Source organism: Chiloscyllium plagiosum, unplaced genomic scaffold, assembly GCF_037043375.1.
Source record: "Chiloscyllium plagiosum isolate Xiang-an unplaced genomic scaffold, Cpla_swu_hap1 HiC_scaffold_12, whole genome shotgun sequence".
Lineage (NCBI taxonomy): Eukaryota > Metazoa > Chordata > Chondrichthyes > Orectolobiformes > Hemiscylliidae > Chiloscyllium > Chiloscyllium plagiosum.
The window spans coordinates 78,885,411-78,908,772 of record NW_028270150.1 but is presented as its reverse complement, the minus strand read 5'-3'; the positions used below and the strand labels follow the sequence as shown (position 1 = coordinate 78,908,772).

The window sequence follows — 23,362 nt, the reverse complement described above, 5'->3', positions numbered from 1 at the left end:
GTTCACATTGAGTCACAGTTAAAGCATGTTTGGAAGAAAGTGAAAAAAGGGAACAAACTGGAAATAGTGTCGTAAATGAAAAAAAAACACAAAAAGGGAGATGGAACTGATATTGCAAAGGTTCACTAGTTTGATACTGGGAATGCAGGATTATTCTATAAGAAGAGATTGGTTCTACTGGGCCTGTATTCACTAGAGTTTCGAAGAATGTGACTGACAAAATTCCAATAGAGAAGCAAACTAAAACGCAGGGAACATTTCTTTCACTCAGAGTGTGGTCAACCTGTGGGATTCATTAACACAGAAGGCTGTGGAGGCCAGGTCAACAGGTATATTCAAGAAAGGGATTAGTAAGTATTTTAGCTATTAAAAGCATAAGGAGTATGGAGAGAAACCAGGAATATAGCATTGAGATAGAGGATCAGGCATGATCATATTGAATGGCAGGCAAGTTTCAAAGAGCCGCATGACCTGCTCCTGCTCCTAGTTTTTATGTGCCTATTTTCATTGTTCTGCATGCAACAGAAACACTGACAGCAGATGAGTACTGTCTAGGGCTACCAACGGACATATGAAATTGATTAATAAAAACCAAAAGAAGTGCAGATGCTGTAAATCAGAAACAAAAACATAAATTGCTGAACTGTTCCGATTAAGGGTGACTCAACCTGAAACGTTACCTCTGATTTCTCAGCACAGATGCTGCCAAACCTGCCAAGCTTTTCCAGCAATCTCTGTTTTTGTTGCTGCAATGGATTAATGTTTGGTAGTACACAAAAAACCCTTTGTTAAGTCTTTAAGAACAAACGTAGATATATAGGACCAGATGTAATCAGCAGTAGACATATCCATCCGCAAGCTTGATTTCAAAGATCTCAAATATGACACGTAGTGTTCATTTGCTTTACAATTCATTTCAAGTGAACAGTCTTAAGTTATTTGAAACTCTGCTGAATGCAACCTCCCAGGTTTTGGTCTGGTATATCGCCATCCTCTCCTTTACCAGGATGCCCACCCTGCCGCTCCTCCTTTACCAAAATGGCCGTCAATCGTCCCACCTGCGTTGCATATTCTCCTTTACCAAGAAGATCAAGGAGTTTCCTTGCCCTGCACAAAGATGGCCGTCATGCCCCTCCACGCGCACGCATGAAGGTTTCCTCCTATACAAATATGGTTGCAGTGCTCCAATCACCGCCTGCGACGCGATCGGCATGCGACTACAATACGATAGCGTCTGCCGCTGACGCATGCGTGAAGAGTCTGCCTGTGGAGGGATGATGGAGGCGGTAAGTGGTCACCAGGTAATGTCCGCGGCTTGGGCCTCAGTTTCCTCCGTGAGCGTAGCGGGCGAGACAGCCGCGGAAGTGCTTCCTTCTGCGATAAGCTCACCCTGAGACAGGGAGGCTGGGGTCAGCACAGAGTCTATAGTTTAAGAGCCTTGTGCAGGACAGAGAGCTGAAGGCCTTCTTTAAACCTCTGATTTCAACTTGGTCTTTGTGCCCTTCGGGGGTGTTTACCAAACATTGAACAGGGGGAGAGAATAGGAGAGAGGCCGTCTTCAAATTAAAGCCAGGCCGTTCAGCATTGAAATCAGCAAATACATTGTCACATAAAGGGGTGAAATCTGATGTTTTGTGTGTCACCTTCACCCTTTAATGTGATTTGGAGATAGAGTTATAGAGATTGATTTGATTAGATTAGATTACTTACAATGTGGAAATTACAAAACAGCCGTTCGGTCCAACAAGTTCACACCGACCCTCTGAAGGCAACCCACCCAGACCCACTCCCCTACATTTACCTCTTCACCTAACACTACGGGCAATTTAGCATGGCCAATTCACCTAACCTGCACATGTTTGGACTGTGGGAGGAAACCCACACAGACACTGGGAGAATGTACAAACTCCACACAGACAGTTGCCTGAGGTGGGAATTGAACCTGGGTCTCTGATGCTGTGAGGCAACAGACCCTTTGGTCCAACTCGGCCATGCTGACCAGATATCCCAGCACAGTCCAGTTCCACCTGCCAGCACCTGGCCCATAACCCTCTAAATGCCTTTTAAATGTTGCAATTGAACCAGCCTTTGCCACTTCCTCTGGCAGCTCATTCCATACACTGCAGCATCAACCATTACCCATGTAGTGCCAGCCCAGTTGCCCAGAGTCTGGATATAAACTGCAATGCCCAGGGCACAGCAGATCTGCCAGGCACCCTCGGAGGGGTGGGGACCTCAGAGTTGGTACAGGGTGTTGTGGAGAGCTCGGTGATGGAAATAGTGGCTATGGCGAACTCTGGAGATGCTGGTGTTGGACTGGGGTGTACAAGGTTAAAAATCTCACAACACCAGATTATAGTCCAACAGGTTTATTTGGAAGCTTCCAAATAAACCTGTTGGACTATAACCTGGTGTTGTGTGAATTTTAACCTTGTAATGGGGTTTTGCTTGGTCAACTGAAATTTCCAAGATGTGGAGATGCCAGTGTTGGACTGGGTTGGACAAATATCACACAACACCAGGTTATAGTCCAACAGGCTTATTTGGAAGTACAAGCTTTTGGAAGTACACCTGATTAAAGGACAACCTATTGGACTAGAACCTGGTGTTGTGTGATTTTTGAAATTTTCAAGACAGTGATATTATTGGGAAAGGTTATTAAAAGATATGAAAAGTGAGAGAACAAAAGAGGGAACTATAGAACTTTGTGTCTCTTATCAGAAAATTGCTTAAATATGTACATAATGATAGGTGGCTGAGTTCCTTGAACATTTTTAGTTAACAGAATAGGCACAGCCTACCCTCACGGCCAATGAACCTTTAAATTACTGGTTAAATTACGGAGTGATATACAAACTAACGTTGCATTCACAGAAATCGAGAAGGTTTAATTTGATCAGAGTTTTCAGATATTAAGGGGAGCAGAAAGGAGAGATGGAAACTATTTTTTATGGCTGGGAGGTCCAGGGGCACCGTCTAAAAATTAGAGCCAGATTTTTGGTGAGATGAGGAATCAAAGATTATAGAAAATTTGAACACACTTTCACAAATAGTAATTGAATTCTGTCTCTTTTTTTCTGTTTCCAAAAGAATAGCATATTATGAGGAAATTAGAATTAGGTTTCACATCCGTCATGATCTAATTGACTGCCATAATGAGCTTAGCTCCAATTGTACAAATGCAAACAGTGAAAATGCTGGAAACCTGAGAAAGGAACAAAAATATTAGAATTATTTAGCAGGTACGGCAGCATCTATGGAGAGAAACAGTCAATGTTTTAGATCAAGTAAGTGATCTTGATTGGAAACATTAACTCTTTCTAACCACAACTATTTTAAAATTGTAGCTGATAATCATGACTTGGAGGAAGGACGCAACTGCATTGTAGCCAAGTTTGCACGTGACACAAAAATAGTTGGAAAGGCAAGTTGAAGGAGGATACAAACAGTTTACAGAGAGATATTGACAAGGTTTCTGAAGATCTGTAGCTTGGGTTGTGGTTGAAGTTGTTGCTCGTTTCGCCCAACCAGTTGATTTTTTTTCTGCAGACGCTTTGTCTTCCGACTAGATGACATCTTCAGCCTCTGGATGAAGCACTGTGTATTATTATACAGCACTTCGTCTGGAGGCTACACAGCACTGAAGATGTCATCTAATCAGCAGATGAAATATTTGCAGAAAAATCAACAGGCTTGGCAAACTTCAGAGGTTGGTAATTTAAATGAGTGGCCAAAAGTTTTGCGAATGGAGTCCAATGTCGGAAAATGTGAAGTTGTTAATTTTGTAAGTGAGGATAGAGTATTTAAATGGAGAGAAACTACAGAAAACTGCAACACAGGGACTTGGGGTACTTGTACGTGAAACACAGAAAGCTAGCATACAGGTACAACAATAATGAGGAAAGCTAATGAAATGTTAGCCATTATTTCAAGGGATTTGGAGTATGAAAATATGGAAGGCTTTTGGTAATTGTACAAGGTGTTGGTGAGACCGTGTCTGCAGTTTTGGTCCCCTTATTTAAGAAAAGATATTTAATTGAAGGCAGTTAAGAGAAGGTTACTGGGATGATCCCTTATTGGCAAAATTGTCTTACCGGCAAAGGCTAAACAGTTGCAATTGTACTCATTGAAATTTAGCAAATTGAGAGGTGATTTCATTGAAATACCTGGGCTTCTTAAGGAGCTTGACAGGGTAAATACTAAGAGTGTGTTTTCTGTCATGACAGTCTCGGACCTGAGGGCATAGTCTCAGAATTAGGGAACTCCTAGTTTAAGACTTGAGATGAGCAATTTCTTCTGAGGGTTGAGAGTCTTTGGAACAGTTTGCCACAGACAGCTGTCAGGACAGAGTCCTTGTGTATATATAAGTTTGAGTTGGATAGTTTCTGAATCTGTAGGGGAGTCAAGAGTAATGAGGAAGATGCAGGAAAGTGGAGGTCAGGAGTGTTGGATCAGCTGTGATTCTATTGAATGACCAAGCAAGGTGCATGAGCAGAATGCCCTGCCCCTATTATTCTTTTCATGCTTTTGTTTAGACATCTTCAAACCCATCTGATCTACAAGAAATTGATGATCTGTCATGTAAGAATGGTCCTGTCACAAAGGTTTGACAGCAGGATATGTATTTGTTTGTGGCAGGAAACAAAACTGGTGAAACTGAAAGTTGATATAAACCTGAGGAAGGCAGACTCAGTAGTGAAAGCATTTTATACCATGTAATTATACTCACCAGAGCCAATTTTGATTTAGTTCAAACAGGTTATTTACAAAATGAATTGTCTAAGAATGACTGTGACATGATCTGAGCTTCAACAACCTTTTAGAGTCATAACAATGTATCAATAATATTGTTCCTGTAGTCCTAACTATTTGAAAATCAGTCCCAATATGTGCACTGAGCTAATGGATATAATTAACTGTAGGCCATTTAAGATATTTTCTTTCTTTTAAATCAGAACATAGGCAACAGGTTAAATATTCTCATCAATGTGTTTGTTATTGGTTTTCTGTACATGTGTATATTAATGTACATGACGTATGAGGAAGTGATACTTCATCGTTTTTACATATCCACGACAGATAACAATCAATGATATACTTTTGACACCCACTATTTGCATCAAACACTAAAGTTACCTATAATATGTGCAAGATGTAGAATAAGGCTTCTTGTAACCTCAGTTTACATTTACATGCCAACCGCAGCTCAAGAACATTTCCATTGGAATGCTTTTCAAACGTTTTGGGTTAAAAGACAATTTTCAAATTGATTAGTAAAAATAAACAGAAATTGCTGGACAAGCTCAGGAGGCCTAGCAGCATTTGTGCAGAGAAATAAGAGTTAACATTCCGGGTCCAGTGACTCTTCCTCAGAACACAGCAATCTATCCATCTGGATTTACAAAACTGCATAATGCTCATAACCTGGAAGTCCTGTGTTAGTAAATCTAAAATGTATCATATTTCACTGACATGGCAATTGCTGAATTAATTTGTAAACTGTATTCCATTCTTCATAGAAATAACACCAAAGTGAAGTACAGAATGTGTTTTAAGTTATGCTATATAGTCATCCATACTTTATATGTCTTCACTCACCCAAATAACTTTATCCACATGACTAAAGAATTCATGCCAATTTTACTATTAGCATCAAAAAAGTTGCAGTGGCACAAGCTGCCTGGTAAAATAATTGAGAAGGGCTTTACGTGCACTCAAGCCAGGCCAGATTTGATCACCGGTTAAGTTAGTTTGTCTTAAATTGTCTTGAAATAGGTTGCATGCGTTTACTAAAACAAAAGCAAGCAACATAGCAGATGTTGTAATGCTCTGCAAATATTGCTTAATCTGCATGTTTCCAACATTTTCTTATTTGATTGCATGATGAATTAGAGTTGATGTGTTCAACCAGAATTTCAGAACAATTTAAATCAAAACCTTCCATGTTCTTAACAGAATGTGACACAGCAAGATACCCTTCCTTTAATACACCAACAATTTATTGAAGTTCCATTTGTAAAACAATCAGACCATTGATGACTTGCATCCGCCTGTTTAGTTTTAGATATTTTCTTTCTTCCAAACCAGCTAGTGCAAACTAACCTTCTCTACACTCACTTTAGCTAGAGGTGGTATTCTCTTACAATATATGATCATCTACATAATATCTTGTATAGAATCTTGCTTATTATATCTGACAAATAGAATCACATTAGTAGTTTAGTACTTCTGTATGTTTTTAGCTTCCCAATCTAAAGGTGATTAGTGTCAGTTTTTAACTGAATGCAGGTCAGTTAGGCATTATATCTGGAATTAGACACAGAATGCTGGAGAAACTAAGCAGGTCTGGTAGCATCTATTGGAAGAGAAACAGAGTTACCATTCCGTGTTTGGTAAGAGTCACCTTCTCGTACAAACTTGAAACATTGACTCTCTTGTGTCTCGGCAGACGCTGTCAGACCTGCTGAATTTTTTCAGCATTCTGTGTTTGTTTCAGATTTCCAGCATTTTGCATTTGTATCTGTGGAATTGCTAACACAGCGTAAGGTTATTGGATGTGTCTGTTGACACTTGAAATGGTGGGTAACTGTGCAATTACGTTCATCCAGAAATGTGCACATGCACAATTCCAGACCCTCTATGTAAACCAAAGGTATAACGTTCAAGGAAGAAAGTCAAAATTTTGAGAAGAAAAGGAAAACAAATAATTACTTGTGTTTTACTTTAAACAGGATAATGGAATGAGAGAAGATTCGGTCCCTTGGTACAATCATAAAATGTACTACAGATTTTGGCAGCATTATCAGCTAGCTATGGGCTGGCTGCAGAAACATAGACTTGCTTATCGCAAGGCAGTCGAATCACTTGAGTATTCTCCTTGGTATTACACAGAACCAGGAGCAACTCGCTTTGCTGACTGGCATAATGGATATTCGTACTACTCTTCACGATTTACTCAACAAAATCAGCACAGCCAAAGAAGTCAAGAGCACTGCAGCTCAGAGATTGAAATGGGAGATTTGAGCCATGAAGCCTATTTAAATGCTGACACAGAAGGGGAAACAGATTCAGATAGCGAAATAGAATGTGATATCAGCAATGTGGAAATAACGGAAGAATTGCGTCAGTACTTCAAACAGACAGAAAAACATCAAGAAGAATTAAGTAAGTGTTAGAAATTACATCTAATTTTTCTTGTTGAATATATCCATGATCTTGTAATGGATTGCTGCACCATCCTTTCCCTGTTTCTCCCTACTCCTGTGACCACACGTTTCCCCTTCCAGAGAGTCTCAACTCTTTGTGGCTTCGATCAGAATAGAGTGGGAATCAACTGTGCACAGAGTGTCAATACTAAGTATGTAGCACCATGGATCTCTTTTGTAGAAAATTCATTTTCACCTCATTTAATTTTTTTTTTAATCAGTCAAGATGTATTACTTTCAAGACGATCAACTAATTGTTCATAGCTGTCTGTTCATGGGCGTTCTTAAGCAGAGAAACAGAGTCTTACTATACTTGCCTTTCTCTCTTTATTTTCTGGTTGAATAATAACTTATTTTTCTTCAACAAGTCAGCAAGTAAAGCATAGAACAGCAGCCAATCTCTAATTGTTTATAATTTATTAACAGTGCTAGACTATAGCATTCATTTCCTAGCACTATTATCACAATCCTAGTTCTGCCTATTTACAGCAGTTTGTTAATCCATAGTTAAGCACAATTACTATATCATTAACATGTCGTCTTCTCCATCTCTAAATAAAATTGAAGAGTTAATATGTATATCCAAAACTTTTAACCACCAACAGCTGTATGCTGTGCATAGTATTACATTGCAAGATCCTCTTTAGGCTGTTTTATAATTTTTTTACATACATTTTTATGAAAAATAAATTCTGTAGTTGATCACTTGCACAATCATTTAGTTTTAGAGATCTTTCAGTTTTGCATTGGTTTCAAGCCAGTTTGGTCAAACTATGAGCTATCATCACATGCATCTTTTTGTAATGTTGGCATTGCCCCAGAATGAACAATAATGTCAATGATAATCATTGGGTATACTGTCTTCAATACGTCCCTTGTAAAGAATTTCACATAAAATATTTGACAAACAGAATCCCATATTTATTGCTTCAATATAAGCCAGTGTTTCAGCAGTTAACTGTATTCCCAGCAAACATTTATTACATCGGCCACAGAAGGTGATCAGAGATAACTTCTCCACCCCTGCTAGTCTGTGTCTTTGCAAGCAACACATCCCAAATATTAATAGAAAGATTTGGACAAAACTTGGTGCATTCCCGGAAGTTACACATTTTTAGAGAATCCATTAACATTGGGAGTTGCAGTGAGTTGACTTCTTTGTAGAAGGTTATGGGTTGTTACATTTGGAATGTTGCTGATTATTTTAGAATATTGTGGATTTTCGTGGGTGCTGTCATGGCATTTGTCACAGCTGTCAAAATGTGAACTGTTTTCAGAGCAGGCTGTTGAATGTGGATTGACCTGAAGGTATTGTTGTGAGGTGAACACTCTTGAGAACAATATTTTTTAACTTTATGATTACAAAGCATCAAGCACTGGGGAAAAGGCACACAAGAACTGTGTAGTTCTAATAATGTTAAGTTAACACAGCATGGCTAAGATTTGTTCTCTACTGAATGCTTTCCACACTGGTTTGCTTAGCTTCCCAAACAACAGGTTATTACTTTCCATTTTTAACCTACAAGGCATATTATCAAATTAATTGCACTCCAATGCCCCAACAGGAAGATCGCTAACAATGTCTAATTTTGTGTCACTAAGAGACATGGGGATTGGATCTTAAATATGCATTTATCCAGATATAATAGTCTTGATGAGTTGTTTTCTCTTAAATCATTCTTTACTTTAGAATGTTTTGTTGCAATACCTAACTCCAACACATCAAAACTAACACCTATTCTAATCTGAGTACACAATTGATTTCAGCTTATTAGTCAAGCTTTTCAATTGCTCTTTGTTTGCTGTTAAAAGGACGTCGTCTTTCTGTGATGACTTTGCATAATTAACTGAAATGGGAGCAACACTTTTTCTCAGAATTGTTGATTTATAGTTATTCTAGATCTACTGTGCTTAATATCTAAACCAGTATAATTAAAAGCACTGTGTGCCTGACGCTGAATTTTAAATCTTAAGTTCTGCTCTAATCACTTTAATACATTTCTCCAGTTCCATGGTACCAAACCAAAAGAAACTTTGAACATCATGAGGACGCTTGAAGGTTTCACTTTGTTATCAATAAAACATTGCAAAGTTTTTTTTTCATTTGAACACAGATCTTCATGAAAAATGCCACACTGAGGGTGTAATTTAGGCAAAGAGCATATTTGTTTAGCTTCTGTTCTGCATACTTTGACTGCCTTGGAAGCATTTCTCTCTGAAAAGTATAGCCTTGCAGAAGCACAGTTTTGTGACAGGCATTGATCTATTCTGCTGTGAATATTTGGAATGTTGCTGATTATTTTAAAATATTGTGGATTTTCGTGAGTGCTGTCATGGCATTTGTCACAGCTGTCAAAATGTGAACCATTTTCAGAGCTGGGAATACAGTTAACTGCTGAAACACTGGCTTATATTGAAACAATAGATATGGGATTCTGTTTGTCAAATATTTTATGTGAAATTCTTTACAAGAGACATGTTGAAGACAGTATACCCAATGATTATCATTGCCATTATTGTTCATTCTGGGGCAATGCCAATATGTGGCTGAAAGATCTAAAAATGTTTTTCAATAGCTCTTCCCGCTGTGCAGGGCTCCACTTCAACATCTGTACCTCAAAATCATTCTACGAAGTCACTAGTTGCTAGCTTCATTTGAACCTTATTGATGTGTAAAAATATTTTAATACAAGTCCATTTATGTGATAAAACTAGTTACCCTTTTCTGTTACCTCAGAATAAACTTTTTTTTTTCCAACAATCTAAATCTTTGTTTTGCCTCTCAAATAGTTTATCCTCAGGTTTATTGGCAGTCACCAAAGCTTCACAATCAGGACTTCTTGATTTGGAGATGACAGTGTTGGACTGGGGTGTACAAAGTTAAAAATCAGACAGTACCAGGTTATGAACCAACAGGTTTATTTGGAAGCACTAGCTTTCGGTGGTTGTTCCAACCATCTGATGAAGAAGCAGCACTCCGAAAGCAAGTGCTTCCAAATAAACCTGTTGGACTATATCCTGATATTGTGTGATTTATTTTTTAAATTAGGACTTCTGCTCTGGTCCACACGTTGTTCTGTGATTTTTATTTCATTGTGCACCTAGTCAAGCTATGACATTTAAGTTTGTCTGGGCTACTGATGCAAGATCTCTTTCTTGCACCAACAAAAGGTCCTTCTATAGAATATGATATGTTTGGAACTAATTGGTGCATCTTCTAGAGCAGGAAGGCAGTGAAGGATTTTTCCCAAAAACAAATTGATTTAAAAACTTTACCCGCCAATATCTGGCATGAATTACTTGCATTAATCACCCAAGCCAGAGCGGTCATCAACTTGCAGTCTACTTGATCAGCTAAAATTTCATGCCACATGTCATTGCTTACTGCATGATTCACATCTGAAAGGACTTTCTTGATCATGATGTTCATATTATTTCTCAGGTCTCTGAGCTCATCATTATCAGTCACAAGGTTTACTAGTGCACCAAGTCTGCTCCCTATCCATTTTCCAAAATAATGTCCATAATAATTCTTTTGTCCTTACTACCAGGTCAACAAAACGTAGAATGAAAATATTTGTCATTGTCCCATGCCTTTAGACTCATGCAACTACTCAGTAAAGTCTCATGTCTGTGAAATGCTTCCGTTTGGATGTGCAGATGTCCTCCGATACTTTTTTCCAGCTTGGACACTAAGTCTCATATACAAGTCAGTTCTGATATTCCACCATAGTTCCGTTCTTGTGTTATAAGAAAATCGTGCAATGGTCACACCATTTAAGCTAATGAGGCCAGAATGGCATTATAGCCAACACAGGTAAGGAATGTTCCCGTTCTACAAATAACAGTCTAAGTTCTCCAATCGCGTTAAAGCCAATTCGAATTGAAGACACACACATTATAGCAGAACCAACTGTATTCATCAAACACACCAGCGTGTCTCAGCGGGACGTTTAATCTTTGACAAGGAGGATATAATGATTGTAAGATAATGATTTTGTCATGTGATACTGTTAAGGTTAGTCCACCACCCTGAGGAGAAATATCACTTTCTGGCAAGAAAATACAATAATGTCATGACTAGGTGAACTGCAGAATCACTAACATTCCAAAACTATTTACCTTATGGTGCTTCATGTTTCATTTGTGCCTTTTTCACAGAATATGTGCTCAACAGTAACCTTTCTTCTATCTCAGGAGAAACTACATCAGCACTTATAAAATGGCTTACTCCAGCTATTTTGCATGAATTTGAAATCTTCCTAAAATCAGTGATGGGTAATGCTTCAGAATTTGGAGCGGGGACAGTGTAGGAAGGAATATCAGCTAGCATTTGGGAGAGATGCTTGAGTTAAGTAAGGAGAATTGGCGCATATTTTCAAAATGCAGATCAAGCTTAATTCTTTCGAACTAAGTGTTTGGTAATAGCAGAAAAGACGAATGAGGAGGTGTGACCTGTATTGATTTTTCAAAAAGCATTTCACAAAATCTCAGAAAAGGCTGGTTAATAAAACTGTGGTATCTGGAATACGAGAATCAGTGTCAGCTTAAATATTATCTTAAGGATATTACAATGAGTAGTGGTAAATAATTGGTTTGCGCACCTGGAGAAGGGAAGGCAGCGGTGTTTCGCAAGGCTCAGTGCAAGGACCACAATTGAATGAAGAAAATTTGGGCAGACTCTGAAGAGTGAAGGTAGTTTAATTGAAAACCTGCAAAATACTTAAAGAATGAAAAGAGTAGATGCTTTCCACTGTTGGGGAGTCTAGAGCAGGGGAACAGTTTAAAAGTAAGGGGATGCCATTTATGTCTGAAATAATTTTACTTACTCTATGTGGTGAATCTCTTTAATTTTCTACCCCAAGAGGCTTTAGAAGCCTGGTTTTTGAGTATATGTAGAGATTGAAAATCAAAACATTATCCATGATATAAAGAGTTATGAGAATAATGTGGGTGAACATCATGCCATATAATCAGCCATGTTCATGTTAGATAGTGGAGCAGGTGCAATAAATTGGCCTATTCCTGTTCCTTTGTAGCAGTTCTATCATAGAATCCCTAGAGTGTGGAAACAGACTCTTGTACAGAAGCCAACCAGCTTGGTCAGTGGTGATGGGTGTTGAGGTTCCCCTACCCATACAGCATTGTTTTCCTTGATGCCCTCCGTATTACTTGTAGTTCATGTTCAACATGCAAGAGTACTGATTCATCAGCTGATGGATAGGGGCAGCGGTTAGTAGTAGGTGGTAATCAGGAGTATTCCATGCCATGTCCTCATACCATGAGACATCATGGGCTCTGACGTCAGTGTTGAGGACTGGCTTGGAAACCACCTTGGATACATATGCTCCTGAATCATTCTATTAAACAGTGAACAATTAACATACTACACAGCCTTGAGCCATGGATGGATTATCGTTTCTTTCACTAGATCTGCTTCACTGTTTTGTAGCTCCTGTTGAACTGAACGCTGTTGTAACTCATCACATGCTTATCCAACAAATGGCAGGATAAGTTGAAATACAGTGTGAGATGTGCTGAAAGTTCATAGCGTACAGTTTTAAAGAAACATTAGTTGATTTAGATGAAGTGCAATTAAAGGGACTCAACAACCTAATTAAATTTTCACATTTAATTTAACAAAATTCAAATAAAAATCCCATTTTGCAAACTAAAAATGAACTCCATCACATGTTCCCTGTCCAAGGTCACCCAGCAACAGTCGAGAGTGTGGTGTGGAAAAGCACAGCAGCTCAAGCAGCATTCAAGGAGCAGGAGATTCGACGATTCGGGCAAAAGCCCTTCATCAGGAATGAGGATCACCCAGTAATAGACCTAACCATGAAAGAGGGGCATGCAATCAGATCAAATGACCCCCTCAACTGTTAGTTTCAGAATACAATTGTTGTTGACAGCTTGAGTTCTAAAGTGGAAGAATAATCCATAGCTTTAAATTGAAATTACATTTTTGTTTGTTAAGAAGGGAAGATGTGGTTTTTAGTTTCATGATTTGTTCTGTGTTTGGTTTTGTTTTTGCTGACATGCGTTTTAATGAGGTCTTTAAATTCTTGAGATGAACAGTTTGGTACTTATAAAAAGGTTTAGGGTGATTGGGAGGAAATGTTCTGTTACCTGGTGAACAAGAGTTCAGTAACACAAAGTCAGAACAATCTGTAAGAAATTTGGCATAATGCAGGTCAGTTCAGAGACTAGGTCTCTTAACAATAGAGTTCAATAACGGTCTCCAACCAATCTGGGCTGAAAAAGAAGTCCTGGCTGACTTCAAAATCATGAAAGGAAAAGTCACGGAGGCAGAAGACTGAAGTATCCGAATGGAAAACTGAGTTAATTTGTTTAAGAGTCTTTGGAAGAGATACTACCTAACAAAAATAACATCAAGTGAATGCACAGAACGTTTTTGAACAGGGAACTGAGTACTGCCATACAGTTGAACAAGGAGCTTTAGCATGGAGACAGGATTCACACTTCATTGAGATCTGAGTGTATCAATTTAAGGTTGTTGTGAGAGCAAGAAAGGGCTGAATTTTTAGAAGTATTTCAGAATCATAGAATCCCTGCAGTGTGGAAACAGTCCCTTCAGCCCAACCCGTCCACACCAACCCTCCAAAGAGTAACCCACCCAGATCCATTCCCCCTACCCTATATTTACCCCTGATTAATGCACCTAACTTACACATCTCTGAACACTATGGGCAATTTAAGCACAAAGTCAAGATTAGAGTGGTGCTGGAAAAGCACAGCACTTCATGCAGCATCCAAGGAGCAGGAAAATTGCCATTTTGGGCAAAAACCCTTCATCAGGATTGCTAGAGTTGCTGTGCTTTTCCAGCACCACTCTAGTCCTCACTTTCGCACAATTTAAGCACAGCCATTTCAGCTAACCTGTACATCTTTGGACTGTGGGAGGAAGCCCACACAGACATGGGGAGAATGTGCAAGGTCCACACAGACAGTCGCCCGAGGCTGGAATCGAACCCGGGTCCCTGGCGGTGTGAAGCATCATTGCTAACCACTGAGCCACCATGCTACCTATTTATTTATTAGTTTTTTTTTAACACTTTTTTTTCTCAACTAAATTCCATTACACTACAAAGAACAGTAAAATTTATGATACATTAAAATTGCTTCTGTAGTTCAATATTTGGTCCGTATGTGTTGTTTTCCTGTAGACGCTGGTTTGAAGTTCCCCATTGGCTGTTCTGGTATTATTGATCAATAATTGATCAATTTTACTGGCATATAATTCACTAAAGAGGAGGATAATAACAACAAACTGCCATTCCTAGATGTCACAGTGGAGCGAACAGCCAATGGGGAACATCAAACCAGCGTCTACAGGAAAACAACACATACGGACTAAATATTAAACTACAGAAGCAATCATCCCAACATCCACAAAAGAAGCTGCATCAGAATATTATTTCAGCGATCCAGCACAGAGGAACTATGCAGAGCAAAGGAAAATCACTTACACCATGTATTCAAAAAGATTGGTACCCAATGAACACAGTCCGCTGATTTCTCAGCAACAAACCCAAACAAGTAGACAAAACGTGTCCAGAAACCCTAGCTCCTCTCCCCTACATTAAAGACATATCAGAAATGACTGCCAGACTACTCAGACCCCTTGGCATCATGGTAGCCCACAAACCCACCAATACACTAAAACAGCAGCTAATGAACTTGAAACACCCTATACAGACAACAAGCAAAACTAATGTCATTTACGAAATACCGTGCAAGGACTGTAACAAACACTACATTGGACAAACAGGCAGGCTACATGAACATTAACTAGCCACAAAATGACATGACCCTTCTCTCACGAGTATCCTTACATACAGATAAGGAAGGACACCACTTCGACTGGGACAACACATCCCAAGCCAAACAGAGACATGCACGAGAATTCCTAGCAGCATGACATTTCAACCCGAACTCTATCAACAAACACATCAAGTTAGACCCCATCTACCACCCCCTGAGAAAAAGAACAGGAAATGACATCACCACAGGAAATGACACCACCAACCCAAACATATAAATAGAAAGCAGGAATCAACAGCAGTGCTTCGCCTGGAGGCCCACTGAAGATGTTACCTAGTAGGGTGGTGAAACGTCTGTAAATGAACCTTCCAGTTCAGCGAGCAAACTTTCATCCAGAATCATTTCTAAATCGATTCCTTCAATTGAGTATTAAATAGTCATACTATTTAATTTTGAGATTTGATTGACTATTTTCATTCTATTACCAGCAATATACACTTTTTTTTTCTTGTCGTGTGCATGTTTACATGTGTGGGCCCATTAACTTTTTTTAACAAAGCTTTTACATGGAGTATGTTAAAGTGACCAGGAGCTACAGGTTTGCTGCACAATTGCATGACTTTTTAAAAAAAAAAAATTGTTTCTCTCAGGAGGACTTTAGTGTTTAGCAGTTGGTCAATATTTCCTAACCAGATTGGAAGAAGATTAGCTGCACTCATGACAGCACTAAGCATCAGATTTGCAACACTCATTGATTTAGAACCACTGCATAGGACTGATTTGGAACCAGTCAGTTGACTTATGAATACAGTGAGAGCATTCTGAGCCCGATGCAAAAGCCCTTTAAACAGTGTTCAATCAAAACTGACAAATTTAAAAAGGATGTCTATGGAGGATGTATCTGGCAGTAAGTACTTCCATTTAAATTGTTTACTGGAGATTTTTCCTCATTAAAGGAAAATAAGAGGATTAACGCAAGAATAGTACAGAGACCATGTGCAATGCTGACATAAAATCTAATGCACTTAATGATCCTAATAGCAACCATGTCCTATTAAAATGACTCTAAAATACAGTTTTGGAATTGCATATTTATACTATCAAAGTCCATGCTTGTCCAACAACAGAGCTACATAACAGATCCCAGGCTTAATCATACAGTTGTGGGACAATATTCAAACGATGGAAATGCAGCTGCCAGTTACTGATTTTAATGTGCATGGCCAGTTTTATTTTCAGTGCACAGTGCATTTAAATGTTACGGCAAACCATACCTGTGCTTTGCCTCCTGTCTCCTCACTATAAAATAGGATTAATGAAGCTACCAAAAGTGGAAGAAGCAAATTGGTGAAGACAAAATTGGCAGGAGTAAATGGACGATAATGCAGTTTCACACAATTAGTTTGCAGAGAGATGACCTTCTAGGCACTTCTGAGCTTTGTAGCTCGTGAATTGTCTACTTTTCCTTCCTTGATCTTATCTCAACGATGTAAGATGAAGGTGTAGTTAAATAGGTTATTCCACTATATGTAAACACAATTTGCATTAAAATTCATAAATTGATGGGCAGGACAAACTGGAAGTGACACATGCAACTACATAAATCTGCACCATGCATGTGACCTCTGCACCAGAAAAGCAGCCAACGTTTGTTCTGAATATTTTTGTGCGCAGAGAGGTTAGAACATGGAGCTTACATGGAATAAGTACTTGAAGGAGAAGAATCAATGGATTTAAAGCGAAGATAGGTAAGTACAAAAGGGAAAAGAGTGCCAACAACAGGATCTGGAGCAGATGGGCCAATGGGCTGAGGAGTGGCAGATGGAGTTTAATTCAGATAAATGCAAGGTGCTCCATTTTGGGAAAGCAAATCTTAGCAAGACTTATACACTTAATGGTAAGGTCCTAGGGAGTGTTGCTGATCAAAGAGACCTTGGAGTGCAGGTTCATAGCTCCTTGAAAATGAAGTCGCAGGTAGATAGGATATTGAAGAAGGCATTTGATATGCTTTCCTTTATTGGTCAGAGTTTTGAGTACAGGAGTTGGGAGGTCATATTGTGGCTGTACAGGACATTGGTAAGGCCACTGTTGGAATATTGCGTTCAATTCTGGTCTCCTTCCTATTGGAAAGATGTTATGAAACTTGAAAGGGTTCAGAAAAGATTTTACAAGGATGTTGCCAGGGTTGGAGGATTTGAGCTATAGGGAGAGGCTGAACAGGCTGGGACTATTTTCCCTGGAGCGTTGGAGGCTGAGGGGTGATCTTATAGAGATTTACAAAATTATGAGGGGAATGGATAGGATAAATAGACAAAGTCTTTTCCCTGGGGTCGGGGAGTCCAGAACTAGAAGGCATAGGTTTAGGGTGAGAGGGGAAAGATATAAAAGAGACCTAAGGGGCAACGTTTTCACGCAGAGGGTGCCAGAGGATGTGGTGGAGGCTGGTACAATTGCAACATTTAAGAGGCAATTGGATGGGTCTATGCATAGGAAGGGTTTGGAGGGATATGGGCCGGGTGCTGGCAGATGGGACAAAATTGGGTTGGGATATCTGGTCGGCATGGACGGGTTGGACCGAAGGGTCTGTTTCCATTCTGTACATCTCTATGACTCTATATGCTGACAGGTTAGAGGAGGCTCCTATGGAACACAAATATGAGGAAAGCTCAATTGAACCAAATAGCCTCGTTCTGAGATGTACATTCTTTGAAATTCTCCGGAATTATGCAGTGTTGTTGCTGTTGATACATCTGAAAGAAGAGTCGAGAATGAAAGAGAGAGGGCATGGTGGGATGAGGAGGGGAAATTTGGGGGAAAAGGAAGCATGAGACTTGGACTGAGAAAGCTCTGGGATGGAAAGAACTGATAAAGAAAGGAGATCTGGATTTCATGACGAGACCAGTTGGAATCAATGCCATATGTAAAGTAATGGATATAAATCCAATCTTCTGGAATTTAAGCTTTTAAATGTTGGCCAAGGAAGAGCTTGTAACTATGAAATCCTGTCTTATCCAATTATCCACAGGAGAGGGCAGCATTTTCCTATAAGTAGAGAACTGGTTCTGTCATTAGTATAATTGCCCGTTGATGAGTGTCACTTGGGAATGTGTAAAAAGATTGCATTTCTTGTTCACTCTGGGAAATGGGGGTTAGTTCAATCCCTTGGCTGTCGATCCTTAATTTCTCCAAGCCATCTGGAGAGGAGAGAGAGTTTTCTGTGAAAGAAGGAAACATTGGAAAAATCTGCAGATTCCTAAGATTGTTGCAGTTTGGATTGCCAGTTTCCAGATGATTTTAAAAATGTGATCAATAAGTAGAAGCAAGATGGGAAAATTGAGGACTATGCACCTATTATATTCATTAGTAGTTTAACACAATCTCACTAAAAACAACAAAGTTGGGGACGACAAGGATAAAATCTCAAAATTATCTTGCTGCTTCCTCATTAAAAAAAGTTCTTTTCTAACATCTGTTAACATCTTTTTAAAGTAGATGACCATCTGGTTCACGTTATACTGAAGAAAGTGACTTTTTATAGTCTTGTAATCTAAAAATATACGTATACATGGCAACGGGCAACAGTATTGGTGGAAAAACTTAATCAAGGCCAGATTCACTGCATTTAACTATACTTATAACATTCTACATTGTATGGTACTAAATTACAGGCTTTCCTTTTTTCCATTGGAAGGTATGAAATGTGTTGGAGTTGTGGGTGTTTGCCCTTAAATTATCTAAGGCTAAAAGTGAAGCTGTGGACAATTCCATTCCCAACATATGAAGTATTTAAATGCAGAAGGGGGCGTGAAATGAAATTAAAGATTTATAGAAAGTAAATATCTAAACCTATTTAATTATGTGATTTAATTTTGTAACATTATGACACTACACATTATTTCATTTTGTAGCCTGGAAATTATCAATGTACTTGTAATTGGCAGTGATTGCAAGCGACACAGATGTGTGAATTCTTCAAGTTAATTCAAGTGTTCGAGCTTGCCAATTTCTTAAAATGTAATTTACAGTACCTCCAGAATAAATTGCTTCCTTCTGCTGTCTTCAGGGTATTTCTAAACTCCCAACCCATGGGATTACCTCTTGCTATCTGACCACATGACAAATTGTCCTATTGACATCTGTCCAGAGCGGGAGTTGTTACTAAACATGGTTAGTATTTACTGTTCTGTAACATGCAATATGTTTTACTAATATGAAGTAACAATGTTATTATTTGCCTGCTTGGATAAATATGAATTGTTGTTCTCAGTTTACCAATTGCCTCCTTGGACAAAGTGGGTTTGAGTTGTAAGTTTGTACCTTTTTTATAGACCTATAGACAAACCAGTTGAGTGCCTGATTTTGTGTCTTCTTGCTCACTATTGTTACTCTCAGAAGTAAGGCAGTTAAAAGTTGGTATATCTTAGCTTCATAACCTCTTGAAAACTTCTGGGTTCTATTGGCCATTAAACCTGAGTCTGGTTCCATATCTGCTTGGCAATATTTCTTAATAAATAAAAATCCAACTTGTATATTTTTCTCTGACCACCTCTAGTCTTTGAGCATGTGGTCTCCTTGCTGATCAGTGATTCTGTTTCTGCCAGATTTCTTCAGGTTTCCCCATCCAGTGACTACTATTTATTTATGTGCTTTGATTTTGAGTGTAAGAATATAGATTCAAAATTTCTCTCTCTCATTTCGAGCTGGGTTTATTAGATTAAGAACTCTGACTAATCTACCATTCTCTAACCAGATGGTCTAAGGCCATTTGTAGTACCCTACTTCTGCCTCCGTTGAAATCTGTTTAATTCAGCACAAAACAGGAATGAAAACCAGAATCCTGCTTTTCTGCAGAGGTCAGTTTCTTCATTAATTCTGAATCATTGTGGAAATAAATCAACAATTTTATAATCTGCAAAACTGGAAAAAGGATAATATTGGGGGAAAAAGTACCCCTTGTCTGATCTGCATGCAGACCAATAATATGCAGTACCGCCATACAATCGCAAAGTGGAATGAGTTAAACCTGGATAAAATGCATCTTAATTCAACAAGAAATTGGAGTGACTCATTTTTTAAAAACAAAGATTATGTAAAAGAGGGTAATTGTTAACTACTCTCTAACAACCTTATTTGTTTCACTTAGAAGTAAAACAGGCTTACTTTATGAATTTCTGTACAATTTACTTCTAACCCCCATGGTAAAGTAATCATCAGTGTTGGAGATGAGATGTCCTGTCGACCCTGCAAAGTCCTTTTTACTAACATTTGGGGGCGAGTGCCAAAATTGGGAGAGTTGTCTCACAAAGTAGTCAAGCAACAGCCTGATGTTGTCATACTCGTAGAATCCATACCTTACAGACCATGTCCCAGTGTCACCATCATCATCCACAAATATATCCTGTCCAAAGACCAGACAGACCCAGCAGAGTTGGCGAGACTGTGCTAAATAGTTGGATGGGAGTTGCCCCAGGGTCCTCGACATTGCCTTCAAACGGCATGAATTATCATGGCTTTGGGTTAGACAAGGGCAAGGAAACCATATGCTGATTACCATGTACTGTTCACCCTCAGCTAATAAATCAGTACTTGTTAATGTTGAACAATATTTGCACAAAATGTATGGGTGGGGGCTTTCAATGTCCACCACCAAGAGTGGCTCAATAGCAGCATTAAATGATCAAACTGGTCAGGTACTAAAAGACATAGTTTCTAGACTGGGTCTGCAGTACGTGGTGAGGAACCAACTGAAGGAGACAAAACATACTTGACTTCATCCTAAACAATATGATGGCTTCAGGTGCAACTGCCCGTAACAGTATCGTAAGAATGACCACCACATTGAGAATGCCATCCATTGGGTTGCATGGCATTGTGACTGTACTAACTGGGACAGATTTGGAATTCATCTAGCGACTCAAGACTGGGCATCAGCGGCAGAATTGTACTTCAGTACAATCTGTAACCTCATGGCTCAGTATATCTCTCTCTTAACCATTAGCATGAAGCCGGAAGATCAATCCTGGTTCAATGCAGAGTGCAGGAGGGCACGCCATGAACAGCACCAAGCAGAGCTAAAACTCAGGTGTCAACCTGGTGAATCTATCAAACAGAACTATTTGCATGCCAGAGGGCATAAGCAGCAAGTGATAGACAGAGCTAAGTGTACCCACAACCAACAGATCAGATCTAAGTTCTGCAGTCCTGCCACATCCAATCACAAATGATTTTGGAAAAATTCAGTGAAGGCAGAGAAAGCATTTGCAACAAACTTCGGACAGAACTGCTGAATTAATGATCCATCTCTGCGTCCTCTAATGGTCCCCAGCATTACGCATACCAGTTTTCAGCCAATTTGATTCACTCAACATGATATCAAGAAAAGGTTGAAGGCATTGGATACTGCAGAGGTTATGGCTCCTGACAACATTCCAGCAATAATATTGATGACTTGTGCTTCAGAACTTGCCACTCCCCTCACCAAGCTTATAACACTGACATCTACTTGACAATGTGGAAAATTGCTCAGATATTTGGAGAGGCAAAAATTGATTAGCGATAGTCACCATGGTTGTGCAAGGAAAGTCTATCTCACAAACTTGCTTGAGTTTTTTAAACAAGTTACCAAGAAGATTGTTGAGAGCAGAGAAGTAGATGTTATTTACTTAGACTTCAGTAAAGCCTTTGACATGGTTCTGCATGGTAGGCTAATTAGTAAAGTTAGGTCACATAGGATTCAGCAAGAGCTTGCCAATTGGATAAATAATTGCTTAACGACAGGTGACAGAGTGGTGATGAATGGTTGTTTCTCGGACTGGAGGCCTGTTCCACAGTGATCAGTTCTGGGTCCTGTTTTGTTTGTCATTTGTATAAATGATCTGGATGAGAATATAGAAGGCGTGTTTGCGCACAGCACCATAATGGGTGGCATAGTAGACAGTGAAGGTTTTCTAAGATTACAAAGGGATCTTGATCAAACTGGTCAATGGACTGAAAAATGGCAAATAGAAGTCAGTGTGGATAAATGTGGAGATATTGCATTTTGGTACCACCAATAAGAGAAAGACTTATCCAGTTAATGGTAGGGCATGGGGTAGTGTTGTAGAATAAAGGGTCAGACGGGTTCAGGTACATAATTCTTTGAAGTTTGCATCACAAAGATAGTTGGTTAAAAAGGCATTTAGCACACTTGCCATCATTGCTCAGTCCATTGAGCATAGGAGTTGGAAAGTCATGTTGATGTTGTACAGGACATTGGTGAGGCCATTTTCTGGAATGCTGTGTCTAGTTCTGGTCGCCCAGTTATAGGAAGGATTGTTCAGAAGAGATATACTAGGATGTTACTGGGTATGGAAGGTTTCAGTTATAGAGAAAGGCTGGGATATTTTTCATGAGCGGAGGAAGTTGAGAGGCAACTTTAGTAGAAGTTTATAAAGTCATGAGGGGTGTAGATAGTGTTAATAGTAGTCGTCTTTTCTCTCGGATGGGAGCTTTCAAGACTAGGTGGTACATTTTTAAAGTGATGGGAGAGAGACTTAAAGACGTGAGGGCAAAATTTTTCATATAGTGGGTGGTTTGCGTGTGGAGTAAATTTCCTGAGGAAGTTGTAGATATGGGTACAATTACAACATTTAAAAGACATTTAGATAAGTACATGAATAGGAAAGGTTTGGAGGGATATGGACCTGGAGCAGGCAGGTGGGACTAGTTTAGTTAGGGATTATGTTTGGAATGGACTGGTTGGACCGAAGGTCTGTTTCCATGCTGTATGACTCTACAACTGTGTGTCTGGTACACAAGGAGCAGGACAAATACAACGCAGCCAGTTACTGTCCCATCAGTCCACTCTTGATCATCAATAAAGGGATCGAAGCTGTCATGAACAGTGCAAGCAGTATCTGCTCAGCAATAACCTGCTCAGTGGCACCCAGTTTGGGTATCACCAGCGCCTGACCTCGTTATAGCCTTGGTTCAAACATGGACAAAAGCACTGCATTCCAGAGGTGAGGTTAGAGTGATAGCCCTAGACATTAAGGTTGTATTTGACTAAGCGTGGTAACAAGGAGTCCTAGCAAAACTATAATCAATAGGAACTTAAAGAACTGCAGATGCTGTAAATCAGACACAAAAACAGAAGTTGCTGGAAAAGCTCAGCAGGTCTGGCAATACCTGTGAAGAGAAATCAAAGTTAACATTTCAGGTCCAGTGACCCTCCTTCAGAATTCTGAGGAATGTTAACTCTGATTTCTCTTCACAGATGCTGCCAGACCTGCTGAGCTTTTCCAGCAACTTCTGTTTTTTGTTTATAATCGAAAGGGATCAGAGGCAAACTCTCATTGGTTGGAGTCATACCTGGTGTGTAGGAAGATGCA

General features: G+C 39.3%; 1 protein-coding gene across 2 annotated transcripts in view; it reads left to right on the top strand.

Moving 5' to 3' along the window:
* The first annotated feature begins 1,189 nt into the window (after positions 1 to 1,189).
* Positions 1,190 to 23,362, top strand: part of gemin8 (gem (nuclear organelle) associated protein 8) — a 40,870-nt gene continuing 18,697 nt past the window's right edge. Inside the window, exons 1-2 of one of the 2 annotated variants that reach the window (XM_043700573.2) lie at positions 1,190 to 1,301; positions 6,732 to 7,164. In XM_043700573.2, the coding sequence (XP_043556508.2) occupies positions 1,248 to 1,301; positions 6,732 to 7,164 (487 nt within the window). In that variant the 5' untranslated portion in view covers positions 1,190 to 1,247. The remainder of the gene's footprint in view (positions 1,302 to 6,731; positions 7,165 to 23,362) is intronic. The other variant, XM_087992969.1, reaches the window with a different exon arrangement.